The sequence below is a fragment of the Alligator sinensis genome, unplaced genomic scaffold (assembly GCF_000455745.1).
Source record: "Alligator sinensis unplaced genomic scaffold, ASM45574v1 scaffold19_1, whole genome shotgun sequence".
Lineage (NCBI taxonomy): Eukaryota > Metazoa > Chordata > Crocodylia > Alligatoridae > Alligator > Alligator sinensis.
In genome coordinates, this window is record NW_005841916.1 from 2,499,891 (window position 1) to 2,520,400 (window position 20,510).

Consider the following 20,510-nt stretch of genomic DNA (forward strand, 5'->3'; position numbering starts at 1 on the left):
ATATATTTGTTATTATTTTCTATGTCTGGAACCTAAACTAACAGAGGAAGTCGTCTTAAAGTTGTGCCCCACTTCCCAGCCCTGCTCCAGAGAGGAAAACGGGGAAGGGCATGGCATGAGGACAGATAGTGTGAGAGTTGAGCAGCTTAACCCCTACCCTTTGTTCCCCCATGCAATTTGACCCTTGCCACCTAAGCTTCCCCCCCCCCAACTTGCTTCCTCTGCTGGATTCCCCCCCTCCCCCATGCCTGCACGTCCTGGCACTTGCTACTTGCTGCGTCCCCCACCTGCTCAGGTTGGGGGGGACATTGCATAGGCAGCTGGGGGTAGGCAACAGCTGTGGGTCTGATTCTGGATCAGGGCTGGAGCCACAGCCATAACAGGCACCTGTTGTTCCCACAACCACCTTGTACTCTAATCCAAGACAAAGGGATTTTTTTCTTTTTATTAAATGGGTGGGAGGTTGTCTTGGACTTGAGTAAATATGGTACTGTGCTCTTCAGTCCCACAGCGACTTAAATTTGTTCCACTTAATCTTACCTCTGCTGTCCAGTCCAGGTGCTAAAGACTTCTGCTCAGGTGTGTGTCTGCTTTCTACTCTTCTAACTAGAATGTGCTTTCCAGGCACAACAGAAACCACCTCTAACAACACGGCAACCGTAATTTCTACAGCACCTCCGGCTTCCTCGGCTGTGACATCACCCTCTCTGAGTCCTTCCCCTTCTGCCTCAGCCTCCACTTCAGAGGCATCTAGTGCCAGTGAGACCAGCACAACACAGACAACCTCTGCTCCCTTGTCCTCCCCTCTTGGGACCAGCCAGGTGATGGTGACGGCATCAGGGTTGCAAACAGCGGCAGCAGCCGCATTACAAGGAGCTGCACAGTTGCCCGCAAATGCGAGTCTCGCTGCCATGGCTGCTGCAGCGGGACTAAATCCAGGCTTGATGGCACCCTCACAGTTTGCAGCTGGGTAAGGATGGTCTGTTGTGCACTTGTAAGACGAATGAAAATAGGAATCCCCATTTCGTAATAGAATGCGTAGTACTTGTAGTATCTAAGACACTCACAGTATTTTTACAAAAAACTAATACATTAAGCCTTGCAGCACTCCAATGTAGTGAATAGAAATGATCCATTTTAAAGATGAGGATGTTGAGGCCCAGGAAGATTAAATGACTTAGAAAGCCAGTGGCAGAGCTGAGCATAAAACCAAGGAGAGCTCTGACTCATCATGCATGGCTAAATCATAGCACCTACTGTACTGTTAACTGTAGGCAAATAGAATAAATCCCCTTCACTCTTCTGCATTTATTTTTTCTTGTCGGGACCCAGGTTGATATGGAGGGCACCTGAATTTTTATCGGAAACCAATCTGTCACAGCACTTGGATTAAAAAATAGTACTGTAAGAGTAGCTTTACAGTTCCTTGAGGATTTTATTAATTTCCTTTTGCTCTGAAGTAGTGAGGTGGTGATGATTATTCTGTAAAAATGTTGTAGTCGCTTTGAGCCTAACTTGCACCAGCACCACACTAACTTGTGCAGTTGGGATGCCTGTATTTTCAAGCCTCTTGTTCAACACAATGTTGAAAGGCAACTATGAAGGAGCTATTCAAGGCTGCATTTTTCTGTGAGAAATTCTGATATTACAGGAAAAGTTATAAAATGAGACTCCTGAATTCTGCTCTCTTACCTTCCCCTTTTTCTTTTATATGGTGGTGTATGTCTGAACAGTGGACTGGTCTTACCTGAAATTAATAGTTCCTCCCCATGTCTTTGTCTCCTCTCCTATTGTCTCAATATTGCAGAGGTGCCTTACTCAGTCTCAATCCAGGGACATTAGGCAGTGCTCTCAGCCCAGCTCTGATGAGCAACAGCACACTGGCAACTATTCAAGGTCAGTAACATTTCTTCTGTGGGTGCATTTCTGAGTTAAAAAAGCTGGGTTGTCTGTGTATTTTGCTAACAGAGAGAGATAGAGCTCTTATTCCTCCATGCCAAAAGTCAGCATTCAGGCTTTACACAGTAGATCTGTACACTCTGTGATTTGTTCTGTGCCTCAGTTATAAATGGTAAGAGATGATTTGGAAGTGCAGTTAGGACAGTATGTAGCCTCTTAGGGATTTAGAAAGGGAGTTGGTGGGCATGGAGGTATCATCTGTCATAACACATTTAGATATCTGCTTTTTCTACAGCTTTTTTGTCAGAAGCTTGAATTGTATTAAGACCTGTTGCAGGGCATTTCAAAGAGCAAGCCACCTCAGTGCAAAGATCCAATGTTAAGACTTTAAAAATGGGCCCATAGAGTAACTGTTGTCAACACATCCAGAATTTAAAAAGCCATGCTCAAAGCAGTGTTGCCTTGTAATGGCTCCATGTGCATGCACGTTCTATCCTTTCCACTGCTGTGTCCCTTGAGCCGTATGTCTTCCCTGGCCAGTAAAATGGAGTGTGGGTTCCCATTAGGGTCTTCAACCAAAATGTTTTGAAATGGTTAGAAAGACTCGCTTAGATTTTAGTTGATTTTTTAGATCAAATGCACTGCAGCCATAGCAGCCCCTGCAGAATCTTATTATACATTGGTCCTAGGGAACTTTTTCATCATAAATGCTGTCTTCTGTTTTGAGATGACAACTTGGTGGACAGTTTGAACAGGAGGTCAGCAATATTTCATTGGTGAAAAATAACTCAGTGTAAACTTATGCTTTTTGAGTACATTTAGATGGGAAATACTGAGTAAATTCAGATGAGAGAGCCTACAGTCTATATTTTTTAATGTAAAAATCACCCAGAGATGCTCCTCTTAAATTTTATTCATGGATAGGAACTTTATATATTTTTATCACTTTACAAAAATTAAAACCAGCTTCTGCTTAGCTTCAGCTGCTCAGCTTTTGCCAGCCAAAACCCAACTCAGTGGCAACTGGAACTGCTCTGGGTAGTGTGAAGTGGTGCTCCAAAGATATCAGGTACTACACGGTTGAATTGTGGCACATGCTTGCACAGTTACTTCACTTCACCTGCCTTAGGTTGACCACATGCAATCCCATAAAATAGGTCCCGTCTCCTCGGAAGCAGATGAAAAAGATTTTTGCAGATTATTTAAAAATTAGCCTTAGGGTTATATGTAAAATACAGATGTCACTGTTTGCATATAACTCATTAAAATGTTACTTCAGAACAGTACTGTTGCTTTGTTTTTGTTTTTACATGGCAAAGCCTCTGGTTTCCTTAGAGATAAGGAAATATGCTGGGGAGATGTAAACAATGATGAATGGGGGAGGAAACCCCCTCTCTCCTTCCCATAATTTGGGAATATTGAGGGGCTTCTCCCTCTTGCATTCTTATCTCTGCCAGCCTCAATAACCCCATGTCCCAGTTTAAAGCAATTTTGAGTCTTCTTATGATTGGGTGAAGTAAGAGGAAGGAATCTGTAGAGGAAAAGAGTACTGTTGTCATAGGAGGGAAATCTAGAGAGTTGTTGCACTTGCCACATTATTTTTTGCTGTTAATGCTGATGTCTCCTCCCTGCCTGGTTTTCCTTTTATAGCTCTTGCATCTGGTGGCTCTCTTCCAATAACATCACTGGATGCAACTGGGAACTTGGTATTTGCCAATGCTGGAGGTACTCCTAACATCGTAACTGCCCCTCTGTTCCTGAACCCTCAGAATCTTTCTCTGCTCACCAGCAACCCTGTTAGCTTGGTCTCTGCAGCTGCAGCCTCCGCAGGGGCCTCTGGACCAGTCGCCAGCCTTCATGCCACCTCCACCTCAGCTGAGTCCATCCAGAACTCTCTTTTCACGGTGGCCTCCGCCAGCGGGGCCACTTCCACCACCACTACTGCCTCCAAGGCACAGTGAGCCGGGCTGAGCTGTGCTGCTACCAGCCTGTTTCACTCTGCAGTGGGATTGGCTGCCAGCTGGGTTTATGAACTGAAAAATGTGATTGGCTTCCTCTCGCCATGTTGCTGGGGACAAGGGAGAGAAGGAAAATTATCAAAACAAAAGCAAAACAGGAAGGATATAAAGCTGGGACAGACATTTGCCTAATTTTATAATAAACACTGTCTTTTCAGGACCGCTTCATGGATTGGAGAACTTTCTAACCAAAAATGTAAAAAAACAAAAAACAAAAAAACAAAAAAAAAACAAAAAAACAAAAAACAAAAAAAGTGAAAGGACTACTTATCATTTCCAGCAGTCACAATGACAAGTTAAGGTGGGTTATCAACTCAGACATAGAAAGGGGATTTCTCATTTCTTTTTGGTCTAAATAAATAAATATCTTTTCTTTTTTTTTTTTTTTTAATTATCATTTTATAGGTCTGTTGTACAGGCCATTATGTCATACAAGGTGTTTATAATCGTATCAATCATGTTGGGGGTTCCTTTCTTAACTGGTACAATTTAGGCAGGCCTGTATTACTGGTGTATCTCTATTATTATGATGATGATGATTATTATTATTATTATTTTTATATATATAGTTTGGACGCGTTTGTCTTTGCTCCTGGATCATTTTCGGTGAGCTCCCATGCCACAGCGGGAGGGTGGAGAGGAGAGACAAAGAGACTTTCTGTCCTAATCTCCTAAGGATGTTTTGTATGACTTCCTCATCCTTGAACTTGATTTATATGGTGACTTTTACAGAGGGATTGGACACGTTTGTTTTTATCACCTAAGCAGAAAGCTCAGTGTAGAGGCAGAGAGTGATGTGTGCAAATCTCCAAGCTAATCTGCTCTTTACTTCTGTATTTCAGTTCTCTTTCACTCAGTTGCTTTGGCAGAGTGCATAGATTTTGATCTGACTTGTCTGGGCACAGCACCTTTTGTTTTCACAGGGTAAGATTTGGCCCTCCACGTCCAGATTATTTCTAGTACACAATGGTGGTTCTCCTGTTTCATTGTTTTCAATTTGCCCTTTTAAAAAGCAAAAGTATTCTAAAGACAAAAAGTTGCCTGTGGACACCAATATTGGTAATAGAGAGAGGCATCCACAGTCCAAATTACCCACCAGCTGGACTTGGTACAGGACTTTGAAAGGTCAGATTGGCTTATTTCATCATAGCAATATTACTTTTCAGGTGTTTCTAATGTTTGGGGACTTTTCCATTGGGAAGTGCTTCTGTCTACAAGAATAAAAATTGAGGCTACTGGAACAAAGGCTGCCATCTTTTATGCCAATACATTTGTGAGAAAGCAGTCTTGTGTTCCTTGCTACCCTCCCCTGTTCTGTTTTAACTAGCTTATAGATTGCTTTCTCTACCACCTGATTTGGTGCCTTGGAAAAAGGAAGATGTAAGCAGTCAGGTGGAAAGGCCATCCTGTTACAGTGGATGGTACTGATCTGCCTAGTTGATGTTGGGGCTTTGCACACATCTTGATATTCTGATGTGGTCTCTGAGCAGTGATGCTGCTAGCTAGATCAGAATGGCAATAAGTATCTCTGACTATAGTCAGGGTTGGCCTGCCACTGTAGCTACCTTCCAGGGTTGTTTCCAGTCCATGTAGCAAGGAACATTTTAGGAATGGAGAGTTGAAGAGAATGGATGAGGAAAAGCAGTTGATTATACAGAAGTCGGCTCTGTATATTCTTTGATATATCGGTCTAGTACCTAAACCAAAAAGACTTCTAATAAGAGAAGACTGGATCACTGCAATGTGGTTCACTTTGAACTTTCCATTCCTGTTGGATTTAAAGGTTTCTGCCACATACGTCAAACAAAATTGTCCTTAGCTAGAGAAGGTGTTCCAGCAGCCCCTGCCCCTCTTTTGGTCACCACCGAGTTCCAAGATAGTGGGTTCAGTTAGTTATGTTGGTCTTGTTGGTGGTCCCGGAGCATCTTGGAATCTCTTATAAATTGAGATCAAGCATGCAGCATCTTAAAACCTGTGTGCACTTTTGTTTGTGACCCAAGTGCATGGGATTTACATTTGCACTCAGATGGCAGAAACCTTTATTTCTTCATCCCCTCCCTCGTGGTCTTGATCTGCTCACCTCTGACTCTCCACCTTCCCGATTCACAGACTATTTAAAACAATTATCCCTAATACTTCAAAACTAGTGAACTGCAAGCAGGGAAACTAACAAATGTCCGTCCACCGTTTTTAATGTTTTTGATTTTTTTTTTTATGTTTTATTTTTTTAAAAACTAAGCTTGAACCAAAGTCAATTTCTAGCAAGCTGCTGTACTAATGGACTAGTTTGTATAAGTGCAGTTCAAACGCAGAGAGGCGATAGATGCTACTGACAATTTCTTTTTCATTTGTCTTTTTTTATTATTAATTTTATATAAAAATTGCTGCTTGTTTTAACGTTTTTTGGTTGGTCGGTTGGTAATTTGTATTATCCTTGGGGCAGACTCTTAACTTGATTTTTTTTTTTAACTAGTTTCTTTTGTTTGGTTTGCCATTCTATTTACAATGTCAGGGGATTACTAATCCAACAGGTCCCCCAACCCTCACCCCACCGGTTTGGATAGATCTAGATATTCTGGTGTGTCTGGTGTCTCTGTGACTTCAGTCTGTGCAGAAGATTTTAGGGCTATAATTAATACTGCATGGATATAAATTGCCCATAGTAACGGCTTTGGAGTGGTAGAAGGTACAGATGGGTAAGATTCAGGGAGGCAGGGGAAAAGTGGAAGAGGAGATGTTGGTACCCACTATGTTTGGTCTCGAGACCATAATATTGACTACAGTTTTTACCAAAGGAAATATCAGTCCCCTGGGACTTGTGTTCAGTGAAGTAAGAGGGTGGGGAAAGCTGCAACTGTAATGTGTGTACTTAGGTCTGAAAATTCCCACTCGCCACCACGCACGCTCAAAAGTAAAATTTACCAAGAAGCGTATTGCTAATGGGCATGCTAACGATCATTGCACCATTGTATCCTCTGTTCCCTATTGGATTTGGGACAGGGTGGGGGGAAGAGGTGGCCCTATTCATTTATCCAGGAAATTCAAAGAATGTGGGCCTTAAATCAGCATCAGAACTTCTCTTCATGGATCAAAAGGTCTGTGCCATCAGCTGTCAGGGTGGTTTTCCACTTCCCATTCTTGCGGTTTTGTGGTTGAGAGAGGGTCTCGATAAGTACGTATCTGGAACACTAATGCAGCTGGGATGGTTATTTATTATAAAAATCTGCTTTTTTCCTGGCTACCTTTGCATTGGTCGCATGACTTCTGGTGCGAGCACCTTAAACCCTCCCTTCTTTCCTCCCTCCTTCATCCTTGTACTACCCAGACCTCCTCTGTGGGGCCCAGACTCCAGGGAGCTTCTTAAATGACCTTTTCCTGAGAGAAAGCAGAGACTCAGAGTAGCCATTTGCCCACGGTGAGTTGGTTGAAATGCTTTCTTTTTACTCTGAACACCTGATTGTAAATTGACCCAAACACCACACCGTCCTCTCCCAGCTTGGCTCAAACTTGTCAGTGGCTGGTTGTAGTGCCGTCCTCCTGTTGATCTGCTTAGACCCTGCTTCTCATTGATATACTGTTTCCTTTTGTTGATGTTGGTCACCTTTAGTATTTTAGCTAAGGGACAAAGCCTAAGAACCCAGAGGTGAGGTTCACATCAGTTCCAAACCGTGCATCTACCTGGTAAGACTGAATATGCACAGCATTTCTGAGTTTGAGAGGCATACGTAATAAGTTACTGGAGTTTAGTGGAAGTTGCTGTTTTAAAACCATAATTATGATTACAGCAGAAATAGAAGCATATAGATGGAGTTTCTGTAGCAATTGTACAAGGGCCCAGAGGCTGAGACTCTGTTTCTAAGGACGTCAGGATTAGTAAAGAAGTGTTAATCCCATATCTTAAAATATTGGCAGACAGACCCAGAACGTTAGTTTCCAATAGTGGTGTTTTTCCACTCCAAAGAGTGGAGTTTACTTTAATTCAAAAAGAAATCATAGCTTTTATTATTTCTGAGGACAGTGAATTCAGTAGGACTTCCCCACCTTCCCTTGATATACTCTCTAACTCTTGTGTTGATCATATTGTATAGGTTGCACCAGCACAAATTCCCTAAAATTGCCTTGCACATCCCAGGGGCATTTAATAGTTATCCAGGGCATCTTACCCATGACAACTCTCCAGATCTCCATGTTTGTATAGATGGGGCTCATTTTCACATTTGCAAGCATGACAAAGAACAGGTTAAAAAATTGGGCAGAAGGATTCACTTCATGGCCCAAGGGCAGTTAAGATCTCTATATAAATTCATAGGTGGAGGAAAGGCGCATAAAACAATAGGAGTAATGACTGTTTCCTGAGGTCTGGAGAAGGGGAGGATGAGGAATTTTTTTCCGATTGAGGCTCAGAGAACTAATAATGAATTTTGGTCTTGGGAGAAGTCATTCAAGTTTTGGTTTGGATGCCGCTAAACCACTTACAGTTCACTGGCCCCTTAATATAACTTATCTGATGGGCAGCCTGTCTTCTGTTTATATACTGTTACACGCTCACGTACAGTTAGTGCTGCTTATAAGATCTATGTATGCGTTTGGCATAAGGTAAGACCCCCATGTAAACCAGTGAAAGAGAAGTTTCACTAGTTCCTCAGATGAATTTGTCATCTAGTATGTATGCACGCGTACATATACATAGTTAATGCTGAGACAGCTTAATACCCATCTGAACAAAATATTCAGATGGGTATTAGGGTAATAGACCTGTCAGGCCTGTAGCTTAGAGTCAGGGTAGCTTATGTTTGTTTATTTTCCTGGGTAACTTGTGCCAATGCACATTTGCCCCAGTACTTACTAAAATAAATAGTCTGCCTTCAAGAAGTAAAGCCTCACAAATTAATTCAAAGCCAAATCAGGCTGAGAAAAGGCCACTGTGCCATAGAGTCCATAAAACCTGGGCCCTGGGGAGCACGCTGCTAAGGTAGGCAGTACTCATCTGAGAACGTGCTGCTGCTGTTCCTGAGCAGCTGCTCCACTAGCAAGACCATCCAGGCAGATGATAACGGACATGCCAGAGCACAGCAAGCAGCACCACACCTAGACTCCTGGTGACCCCAGACAAACTTTTGGTATCAGGCCTCCCTTTGCCAAATATAATGATGGTAATAAAAAAATTACCATTTTTGGCCCCCCTTTCTGTCTGGGCTCCAGGAGGCCACCCAGTTTGCCCATGCCTGTGTCCAGCCCTGACGGTGAGAGAGGCTTGCTGCAGAGTAATCTGAGTCACAGACCTTGGAAGACTCGAAAAACTGCAACTTTCCTTTTCCCTTTCAGTTGGAAGGGAGCCTGCTGTTATGCCCATTTAACAGTGACGTTTTTAGTGAAAACACTCAGGAAATCTGTAACAATGCATTGGTTGACTTGTTTTGCAATGTGGTTTCCCCTGGGGTTACTATAACTTGATATTTACCTTAACACAGCTAAGTATCTGTTCTACCTTTTCCATTTGTTAAGAAAAATGGTGGAGCTCTCACGTTGCACTGTATCGCGCTGCCTCTCATCCGTTGCCCCCTTTCTGATCTTCCCTCTTCAGAGCTTTAAGAGGATATTGCTCTATACTGGAGATTTTGTCTTTCTTTAATATCCCTCAGAGTCATTGACATCTCTGTAACAGACATTTTAACAAGAATATTAGCTTATTCCTCTCTCTCATAAAAATAGTCTATCAGTAGATGCTCAGGGAGCAGCATGACAGCTCTTACCAAAATACGTCTGAGAGAACTCTCCATGCCACTCACCAAAGCATTGTTCCAGGTGGACAATAGCTGACTCTTTTCTTTGAGGTTGAAATGAAATGCGCATATTCAGTCTTACCTTCAGTTGTGACCACTGTAAAAACAAGTAGCTAGTAGTGGAGAGCTGTTTTGGATGTGGGAGCCACTCTTCTTTAAATAGAAGATACCCTGCAGTCCATGTTGGCTTGTTACGGTTCTCCTGTTGGAAGGGTTGAAGGAGCCATTGTACTTATTCCTCAGCTCTGATGTATATCCCTGGCATAGAATAACATTGAATTTAAAAAGAGAGGGCTGTTTCTTGCTTGTAAAGGAGACTTCAATTTACCTTGTTTGTCAACGGTTAATATTTTGCTAAACATGCCAAACAGAAACTTGACACCACATCCTTAATAGAATAAATAGCTGGTTTTGGCCATGTAGTGGAAGTGGAACAGACTAAACATGGTATCTTATCCAAGCTATTGATAATGTGCTTCTAAACTAGTCCAGTCTGTAAGTGCCAGCTTGTTCAGTTCATTCTGTTTTAAGGCTAGTTTTTCATCTTCTTGCAAAACAATAGAACTGAGTTTATCTACAATTCATGTATGTGTGTATCCACACACTATGCAAACACAGAGATTATGGAAAGAAAAAGGCTTACATCCTTTTTATTCATGATTATCCATCCGTAACCAGCCTGCTTAAGACTTCTTAGCCAATTACAACAACATACGTGACCTCCAAAAGTGGCTGACGTGTGGTTTCACTTAGTGTGGCTGCACAGGTTCTTCTCCCAAAAGTAGCCCCCTTGAGTTCCCGTAGATGTCAAGAAGTCTTCAGTAGAAGTTGGATCAGAGCCTACCAAAGTTAAAAGATGTTGGGGAAAATGGTTCCCCAGCCTTGTGAAACACTTTACGAGCACGTTTGTCTAAGGCGATCTCACTCCTTTTATGTATTGTAGTTTAGAGGTAAACATTGCATGTCCTTGCTTGTCACATGCCCTGACCTAATGCAAGTCTGTTGTTTGACTTGGTTTTCAAGTTATTAAGGTGCTTGTTATAGTTTTTGCCACATGTTCAGACCAAGGTCCAATTCCCCAAACCTTAATCAAAACTGGTTTCAGTGCAGTGAAAGAAAGGAAGTGCATGGACCCCCATATTGGTACACACACATACCCACACATTAAAACACGATTGACCTTTCCTTGCTTTTATCATCAATTGGGAGGAGGAATGGAATAATTTAACTCCACTTGCTGCCCAAGGGCTGAGCTCTTCTATGTTCTTCCTATCAATTTAGCATGTGTGCTTTTGTTTCTGTTGCTAGACACTGTAGTTCAGATACCAGTCTTGTTGCACACCTTAACTAATACAGTTTTGTTCTCCTGTTGTCTCACTCAGCCTGACTTGCTCATAATGGACAGGCTTCTCTAAGTTTTCACCTCTCTCTCTCTCTCTGGAGGGTTATATCTGAATGCATTGGGTCTGTATTTAGTACTGTCCTTTGGACAGGCGAAAGTACATAGTTTGACAGAACAGACGGATGTGGTCAGTTATTTAGAGTGTATCAGGTATTGCTTTTCTGACTAAATTCTTGTTCGTGGAGCATCTCCTGGACTTAGTGCTAGAGCTTCCTAGCAAAGTGTGCTTCACTGGGGAGAATCTACTTGAGATCCAGTTCAGTATGTCCTCAGCACAGTGTCTGCCACCTGGAATGATCTGGGCCCCCCCTCCCTTCCTTTCCTCTCCCTTTCTCCCCTCAATAAGAGGTAGCACCATAGAGCTGTGAGATCAATGCTTGCGGGTAGTAGCTGGCTTCTGGCACCTTCATAAAATACCTCAGCATAGCTTAGCATTGTCGCAGAACTGGTTTTAAACTGAAAAAATCAGAAGAGAAAAACAAACTTTATAAATAGTGGAGATAATTCTAGCTGTAGAGTTTAGTTGAACTGATGTTTATTATGATTGATGAACATGATTATGCTGTATGTATTTGAGATCCTGTTTATAGGTTACAACTTTATAGGGTTGGGTGGGGGTGGGTGGAGGTCGGGGGGAGAGAATGGGGTTGACTGTGTTAGAAGGAAAATGTTGCTCATGAATTTTTTTCCTTGTATCTGTCTTGCCAAAGGAAACATTTTGTCGCTCCTGGGTTTGGGATTGTTGTTTGGTTGGTTTATCTGTGGTCTAATCTGCAGCACAGCACGTGATGGCATGCAGGTTACTGATTGGGTTGCTGTTCAGGGTCCTTTACAGTGCGCACACACTTCCCCTCCTGCCCTGCCTTTCCTTACGAATAATAAGGGCCTTTGCAGGGATCGAAAGGTCAGGCGAAGTGTGTGTACGCTGTGGGGCTGGGGGAGAGATGGATACATTGGGTCAGATTCAACCCAGGTGGCATCCATGTCAGTGAGTGGAGTTGCATCAGGGCTGAATTTGGTCCATTGCATTTAACTTTGGGGAGGGAGGAGAATGGTTGTTGCATCTTAATCTAACTGGGAGAGCAAAAGTGAAACAGGTTCCTTTTATCCCCCTGTCTTGTTACTGAATGTAGGGCTTGTAGTGCTTGAGAATAGGTGGAAGACTTTTTAGACACTTCCTTTTCTAATAGCAATGCTAATCCTGTCTAGACCAAAAACTACAAAAGAAAAACCAAACTGAGAAGTGAAAGCTAACCTGCTCCTAGCGCCTGGCTGGTGTACCTGAAAGGATCGAAATACTGTGAGACAGTCGTCGGGAGGGGATGGGGCGGGGCGGGGGCGGGTTTGTTTGTGGAGGGCTTGGCTGGCTGGGGAGGGGGCAGAGGGTGTTCCTCTTGGTGTTTGGATGGGAGCGCTGGAGAAAGTGGGATTAATTTGGGAGGGGTTCCTAGCCTCTTCCATCCCGACTCCAAGGCATCCCTCCCAGTTTTCCTGAGGTGTATTGGGTAGAGGAAGAGGGGCGCGTGTGTGTGTGTGTGTGTGTGTGTGGTATTTTATCTGGAGAGGTAGATTTCTAGAGGAGCGTGGAGCTCCATTGGGCCAGGAGAATTTCCAATGGCACGGTAGGGAACCAAAGGCACTGATAAGTTGTCAGCTCTGCTGTTTTCAGAGCGGGTAAGAGGAAAAACGCTGGGCCTTTTAGAGCTGTGGGTCTGTATCCCTTTCCGTAAGGATCTCATCTTTGGTGGGTAACCCTGCTTTTTCTGCACACGCTTCTTTTGACTCTGTGAGAATAGACTGCGTGTGAAGATTGTCCAGTGCTGCAGCACCCTGTTTCAAGCTGCTGCAGAGAAATCATCAGGGGAAAAAACATTTTCCCCTCAAATATAGAAGCAGCATGACCAAAATCAGAGTCTGTTGAAACACTTGTGCAGGTGATCTTCCTCTTCTTAAGGTGGGGGAGCCTGGAGAGTCCTTGTTTACTCCCCAAAATAGCTTGATACTTTGTTGTGTATCCTACTATTGGGCTGAGTTGCTTTATCAGTGAACCTGGTGAGCTCTTGTGAAGAAAGGGAGAGGGGGGAAATAGATGAGTTGTCCAGCTACTCTTCCTCCAGAAACCAATCGGATTGCAGAACTTCACTGAAAGCTTTACTAATAGACTTGTTGTTCTGACATGATGTAAAAGTGGTATTAATATTGTGTGACTTTTTTCAAAGAGCTAGTTAGATTTATAGGTAGGTAATAGGGATATTGAAGAAATGACTTCTCAAAGATAAGAGCACTTGGAACAAAAGATGTGGAAAACAAGGTGTGCTTTAAGGAAAACAGATCTGAGGAAGGAAATGAAACAACCCATAGGAAGGGGGAGAAGCTGCTGTCCTTTGGGTTCCTTAGTGCTGCTGAGGGGTCTGCCCCAGGATGGAGCACCCCTTCCGCTGTACTTCACCTCCCTACCAAGCAGGACCTCAAGCAGCTCAGGCCAAAAATACGATTTGCCTTGGAACTGTTCCAATCTGGGGAATGGTTTCCCCTCAAGTTTATGTAAACCGCAAAATGTTTAACTCGCCACTCCGTCCCCCCAGTTTAGCTCCTTTTCTTCCAAATTCTCAGCCTATTCCTGTGGAACCTGCTAAAACTCTGTATTGCCCCTTTTGTAGCAGCAGCGTGTTTTCAAACACTGTTCGTTGCGCTGTGCTGATGTTGTGGGTGGTGCTGGCATGCTATGGTGCTATACAAATCCTAAGTTCTTTAAAAAAAAAAATAAAAATCTTATTTTGGCTCCATCCAAGACCCTGGAGACTGTAGGCCAAGTCATATGCTGTGGAGAGCACACAGGCCCCTTCAGACCTGAGAGCTACTGTACAAATCAAAGTAATCACCTTTGATGGTGTCCTTCCACACAAGGTAGTTTGGATCAAAAATAGGTCCTTCCACATTCTCGTCCTCCCTCTCACTGTGTCGGCATCTGTGAATCCTGGTGCCTTCTTTGCACAAGTGAGTTCACAGGAGAAATGTGACATCTCTTCTCCCAGGGAATTCACAGAGAATACAACAGGGCCCTCGTTTTGAAACGGGGAGAGAAGGGGTCACTGCAGAGTTGCCTGCAGTGGGCTCTGGGTATTGTGAATTAGGGCAAGTTAGATGTGGAAAAGGTGTTCTCCTTTCAGAGAGCATGTGCCAACTGTCTGCCGGAAGGATCAGTGCAGTAGCTTCCCTGTGCCTGCCAATGCTGTTCCATTTCCTTCCTCTCTGGTAGTATCTAAGGCTAGGTGTGAATAGGTGTGGGGTGTTTATCCGCCACAGGTACAGGAGCTGTCGTATACCTCATTTCTAACTCGTAACTGAGTAACTTGCTTTAACTTTCTCCAAACCCTACAGAGTTGCCAAGTCTGCCCTCCCTCCCTTGATTAACGTTGAACTCTGGCCTATAGCATCCCGTGACCTGCAACCTGGGGAGTGACTCCCTAAAGCCTCTGAATGTCGCTGCTTAAAAGCTACTGCAAACCGAGGGCAAATTGCAATCTTCTACTGTTTCTTTTGCTTACAAGGGGTCCTCTTAATTAGTCTGTGAATAGCCAGCCCCCGCCCCTCCATGTGTGGAACGTCCACACTGCCTGGTTGGTCCCTCCCCGGGAGCCGCCGAGGCTGTGCCAAGCTCCAGGGCAAGGCAGGCCCCGAAGTGCTACTTGCTGGTTTTGCTTTTGTGTTTTGGGGGTTTTTTTTAGTTTAGTTTTGTTTTGTTTTGTTTTCAACATGACCAAAAAGAGAAGACGCTCCAAATCTTTATGTTTGTCTTTATTATTTGACAATCCTGTGTCCCCCAGGCTGACCAGAAGCTGCCCCCTTGATCCCTTCCATCTTACTTTGAATGTAGTTCCCCACCCCCATGGGAGAGAGAAGCTTTGCCAGGTCACGGTGGCTGCTATAAGCCGGGGGGGCGGTTTCTTTGTTTTGTTTTGTTCTTTTAAAAATTTCCAGCCAAAACCAAAGATTTCCTAATGATTGTATAAACTCAAAACAAACAAACAAACCAAAGACAAAGGGGCGTCTTCAGCACCAACCCCATCTGTGAGCCAGCCCTGGTGGGGGGGTCTCGGCAGGCTGCCATCCTGGCAGGACGGACTTCCTGCTTCTGCCCTGTGCCCTGTGGCTGCTTCCCCGGCCAAGTGGGCTCCACCTGTGCCAGGTGACTTCCACCCCACGCATCACCATTTAGCTCTGGAAGACACTTGCTCTTGAAACTGGCCAAAACCCGGGGTGCAGCCGCTGGGGAGAGTGATGCAGCTGATGGGACTCCACAGATTGGTTGAGAAGCTGAAGACTTTGGTGCATGACTGGCTGCTCTGATGGGTGCTTTAACCCTTTGGGGGCTGGGTGATGTTGATTAATACACGCTGAGGTGCACTTCTGAGCTTCCCCCCCTCCCCGTAACTGCTTGGAAGAGGCTGTCCTGTTGTGAGAAATCCCTGAAAGCAGAAGAAAAAGCTTTTCATTTCTCCTCTAGTTCCTTTTTTCTATATATTTCATTTTATTTTTGCAGCACCACTGTGCAACTATGCATTGTATTTCTCAACCTTTTATGCTAGGTAGATGCCTGTGACTTTTTAACTTGGGGGGGGATTGCAAATGGAGGAACTTTTTACATGGATCTTTTTAATCTCAGTTGATTGGGGGGTGTTTGGTTCTAGGGTCATACAAGCTCTATCCCAAAGCAAAATCCAAATGTTAATATTATTAGCCTGATGCAGATACCAAAGATAATTTCTTTCCTGCAGAACCTTAGACTTGTGTATTAAGTACGATTACCCAGCACTTGCATTAGTCTAACCTCAGTAATTCCAAAGCTTAGATGTATATTTTGGTATATTTCTGGGATATTAAAAAATTGTCGTTTAAATTCTTGTTTGTTTCAGTGTAATGCTCTTAAAGTCATAGCATGGAGATAACTGAACTGTCCTATTCTTAGTAGTTTGAAATAATAGTATTTTTGTATGTTTTGGGTGTGTCTATGTATGTATTAACATAACAGTTCTCACTGCCTAGGTGTTCATAATTAAAGAGAGTTTCTACGTGTACATAATATTCCATGACAAACTTCCACCGATTCAGATGGCATTTTCACTGAGCGCCGCACCCAACTAGGGTTCCTTCTTTCTTTTTTAAAGAGACAGCACCCTTGTGTCTTTCTTTGTTTTTTCTCCCTAAAGGCCCACGTTTCCTCTCTATGTAACTGGGTCTTAGAGTGTTTTCCTGCTGTTTAAGGAAGGGGCTGGAAAGGCCCACAATTTATTTAAGAAGAACCTTAAGTGCATGTTAGTTTTTAAACTCTGTTGGTCTCTGGGGAAAACTGGGATTCCTGCTAACTCCAGCCATTGGTTTCCTCTGAGTGATGATCTGTGAATACTGAGTGTCCTGTTGGGAGTCTTGATGCTTGGCTTCTGAAAAATAGACATTGTAGTTCAAGTGTTAACTGCTTGGGTTTGCTTTGCATGACTGTTTGGTTGAGCTGTTTTTCTTTTCTTCCCCTCTTCTCACTTACTTCACTTGTCCCCTCAGGGTCAGTGAGATCCCTGAGCCCAGGGTGGGACTGGGGTACTTGCACCTAAAGAAAAAGCATTTTTCTCTTGTCTCGAGTCTGAAGTGTAAAAGACCCAATGATTCTGAAGCTTAGCTGACGTCTCCTGGAGGAGGATGCTGTCTCTTTAAAGATGCCCTTTATTATTTTTTCCCAGTGGCTGCCTGCAGGTGACTGTAGGCATTGAGAGATTGTGTAGATTACAGTAAATCAGGATGAAATGGTAGATTTTGTGTAGATGCATTTGTCTGCTGTAATTTTTTATATATATTAAACTTACTGTAACTGTACAGTTCATTTCTGTTGTAAACATCATTAAACCATTTTCCAAGTGTTTTAACATGTATGCGCTTGTTTGTGGTTTTTAAATGTGTGTGACTGGTAGGCAGGCAAAACCTCAGAGACGCCCGACTGAGGCAGGGCCCATTCCTTCTCTCTGTTTTGCCAAACAAACTGCAACCCATTCCTGCCTGCTTCTTCTCAGCTCAGAGGTTTTGCTCCCCACCCCTGCACTGTCCTCCAGCCTTTTCTCACTTAAAATAGGGAACAAGACTGGCTGCCAGCTGAGTGTAAAGGTAGACTAGAGTGGATGCAAGTGCTTGCTTTCCAGCACCAGAGAGACCATGCCTCAAAATCAGCCAGCCCAGTTAGACACAATTACACACGTGTGGCTTCCCCACCAGCTTTATTAGCTCGCTGCAGATCCTTTCTGTTGCTGAGCACCAATGCCTTTGTGCTCACCTTGGAAAAGATCCCAAAGAGATTTTTTTTTTTTAATGTACATTTCTTTGGCTTTTCTACATTTCCTTTCCCAGCAAGTAAGTTTTGCTTTGTTTTTATCACGTACAAAATACAGCACTGAAGCATGTCAGCAGAAAAGGTCAAACTGTGGATCTTCAACCAATCTTAAGGCATCCTGTAATTTAATCCCAATTTTCCCAGCATTATCTCATTGCCAAGCGTTACTGGTGTGCAATGTCCCAGCTCGCATCCTAATGAATAGGGATGGTTCACTTAATATGCTGCACCAGTCCTGCTGCAGGAAGAAACCTCTCTGCTAAAGGTTACCTAGCTTTCATTTGTTGTCATCCGTATTCCTGGATACAGCTCATGTGCTGCAGGAGCTCGTCGTGCCGGGTGTTATTTCTTGAGCCCCTGTTGCAGCCAGTGCTGGGCTTTTTCTGACTGAAAAGCAGAGCATGCTTTTAGCATTTGTGTCACACTATAACAACTTGACAGTTTTTTTCCAGTTCTTTGCAGTTAAAGAAACGTAAAGCTGAATTTACAGTGGAAGATAATTTAGCTGGACAGTTGTAGTTACTCTAGTGCAGATCACAGTAGAAACAGTGGCCACAACTATAGTGCCTTCCATGGGAGGACCCCTAAGAGCTTTACACCATAAAGGAGGCTCCACAACACCCCTGTGAGGTAGGTAACATGTTTTGTTTTGGTTTTTTTAAATACTTAGGGAACCTAAGTCTAGTCCGAGGCAGGGGAAGAGCCCAGGAATCCCAGGCTCCAGTCCATAGGTGCCAATTTTGATTTTTGCTGTGAGGGGGCCCAAGATGATGGACATGTGGAAAGTTTTATGCATTTCAGGTGATAGCCGAGGGGGCCCATGGCCCTCGGGGCCCCCACGTACTCTGCTCTTGTCCCTTTCTCTAGCTACAAATACTCGTACAAAATTTAGCCTGTGAAACAACCACTGTCATGGGGAATCGTTTTACAGATCTATACGTTGAAAAGCTGAAGCTTGCTGTTGCAGACTTGGAGGGGGGAAGGGAGAAGGGGAATCTCCAAATGATGGAGTTATTTCCTTGCTGTGTCGTGACTAAAAGGAGTTTCCTGCACTGCGAAAAACTGGCGTTGGCAGAATCATCTTGTTTGGATTCCTGGAGTTTCCCTTCTCTCCTCCCCCAAAGTGTGTGGGCTGGCCTCAGTCTTGCCCATCTGCTGCACAAGTCCCTGTTAGCGGGGAGGCAATGGTTGCATCTGGAGGGCATCATATGTGTCCTTGGTCGCTGTGCTGAGTCCCTGTGACAAGAAGAAAAAAGGCAAAGTGAAGGAGGTAACAGAGTATTCCCTGCCCAGTGTCTTGCTCAAGTAAATTTGGATTTATGTAGCTGCTACAAGAGGATTGTTCATTTTGGCATTTCCTTCGTCATGGTGGAATATTGATGGCCCTTGGTTAGCGAAAAGGGTTAATAGCAACACATGGATGTAGCAATCTGGTATAAACCATCACAGTTTATACCACGGCTCTGGTATAAGCCCTCATAAGTGCTTTGCAAACTCCAGCAGCAGAAGATTGGCCAGCGCTGAGACGTAGCCATTAATCTGGTTATGTCCGCACTGCAGTAAGCAGTATCCATCTAAAGCTGCATCCCATCTCCGTGGACTTCCCTCTCTAATTCTAGAGTTGGAATTTGGACAGGACAGCAGCGTTAAAACACTGGTAACTCAGCCAGGTGTGTGGCTTAATAGCATTGCTCAGGAAAGAGAAGTGTAGGATACTGAATCATTCCATGAGCCCCCTGATATTTTCTCTCCCAGACTGTCCCCTTGCTGTTGCTCAGCCAGGTGGCTTCACTTATTTAACGTGTCCTGGCCTTCTTTGCAGCAAGTGTAAGTGTTTTCACAGAGATGATGATCAGGCAGCGTGCAAGATTCACAGGCAAACAAGGCCCAAAAGGCTCCACCTACAGCCTCCTGACCTAAAGACAGAGAAGTGCTCCTGAAGCCAGTAAGTAAGGCTAAAAGTATGATATGCTGTGCCTACAGGTACAGTTTAAAGCATACCTCTTACTGCTCGATTATGCTACCTACCATCAGCAGGGCCTCGAAACATATCAGGTCTGAACAAAATCAACACACAACTTTTGAGCAGCAGTGGGTCCTGCTTTGATTGTCCACAGTGGTCTGGAGTCAGCTGCTTATGGAGCCTGTGACTAAGGCTGCTCTTGTAGAGCAGGCTACTAAGAGATCCTGTTGGTTGTCAGCTCACTGTAAGACTACCTTGATAAGAAATTAAGGGTGGTGAGCGCACCAGAGGAGGAGAATAGAAGCAGAAGAAGGGACAGAAAAGTGAACACCTCCAACCTCTGCACACAGCACTGCTTAGAAAAGAGGATGTGATTTTCCTCCCCCCACCCAAAAACACCCCCCAAAGTTGAGAACCACTGCTCCAGGCTCTTTGGGAGGGGGTGCAGGGACTTCAGTGACTCAAGCAAGCAGACCAGAGCAATGCCTCTCAAATGGTGTGGGTCACACACCCCTTTTTAAGTCTGTTATACTGCTGTATGAGCCACTGATTCTGTGCTATGGCTAAGAAAAAAAGCAGTGCTTGTTACAGCCATACTACAGAGATTTTTGTTTCTTTCCTTCCCTTTCTATTTCCCCTTTCCTTTCTGCTTCCTGCTTCTTCCTTTCATGCATCCCCTAGAAGTTCATCTATGCACCAGTTTGTAAAACTGGCTTAGACAAGGAGAGCAGTTGCAGTTACCTACCTGGTAAAGACCATCGTTGCCTTTGCCTCGCCGCCTCTGGGGCTTTGGGGAAGAAAAGAAACGGGAGTCCTGGGTTAGTGGATGCTTCCTGCCTAAAGACTTCCTTTCCCCTGCCACAGGTGCTAGAACTGCACCCTATCTCTGCACAAGTAAGTGAGCTGCTGGCCAGGCATCCTCTGTCGAGGCCTCTTGCTCTGGAGCATGCTCCTCTGCCCACCCTAGCCCCCCAAGAGCCCAGTCTGCAACCTGGCAGCACCACTGAAGGACCAGGTATTGCTGTGGCCCATAGTTAAAGAGAGGAGGGGAATGGGACTTTGTGCTAGT

At 44.1% G+C, this 20,510-nt stretch overlaps 2 protein-coding genes across 9 annotated transcripts in view; one reads left to right on the forward strand and one right to left on the reverse strand.

The window, feature by feature from the left end:
- Positions 1–17,024, forward strand: part of POU2F1 (POU class 2 homeobox 1) — a 147,647-nt gene extending 130,623 nt beyond the window's left edge. For 6 of the 8 annotated variants that reach the window (XM_025198178.1, XM_025198179.1, XM_025198176.1 and 3 more), the window contains 3 exons: positions 625–970; positions 1,808–1,896; positions 3,550–12,417. In XM_025198178.1, coding sequence (XP_025053963.1) covers positions 625–970; positions 1,808–1,896; positions 3,550–3,860 — 746 coding nt within the window. In that variant the 3' untranslated portion in view covers positions 3,861–12,417. Of the gene's footprint in view, positions 1–610; positions 971–1,807; positions 1,897–3,549; positions 12,418–16,661 lie in introns of those variants that run through there. The other 2 variants (XR_003092903.1, XM_025198181.1) reach the window with 2 other exon arrangements.
- A 310-nt stretch (positions 17,025–17,334) lies between these two features.
- CD247 (CD247 molecule) overlaps positions 17,335–20,510 on the reverse strand; it is a 79,004-nt gene continuing 75,828 nt past the window's right edge. The window contains exons 7-8 of the mRNA XM_014517573.2: positions 20,187–20,228; positions 17,335–18,714 (exon numbers count right to left, since the gene is read on the reverse strand). Of these exons, the coding sequence (XP_014373059.1) occupies positions 18,649–18,714; positions 20,187–20,228 (108 nt within the window). The 3' untranslated portion in view covers positions 17,335–18,648. The remainder of the gene's footprint in view (positions 18,715–20,186; positions 20,229–20,510) is intronic.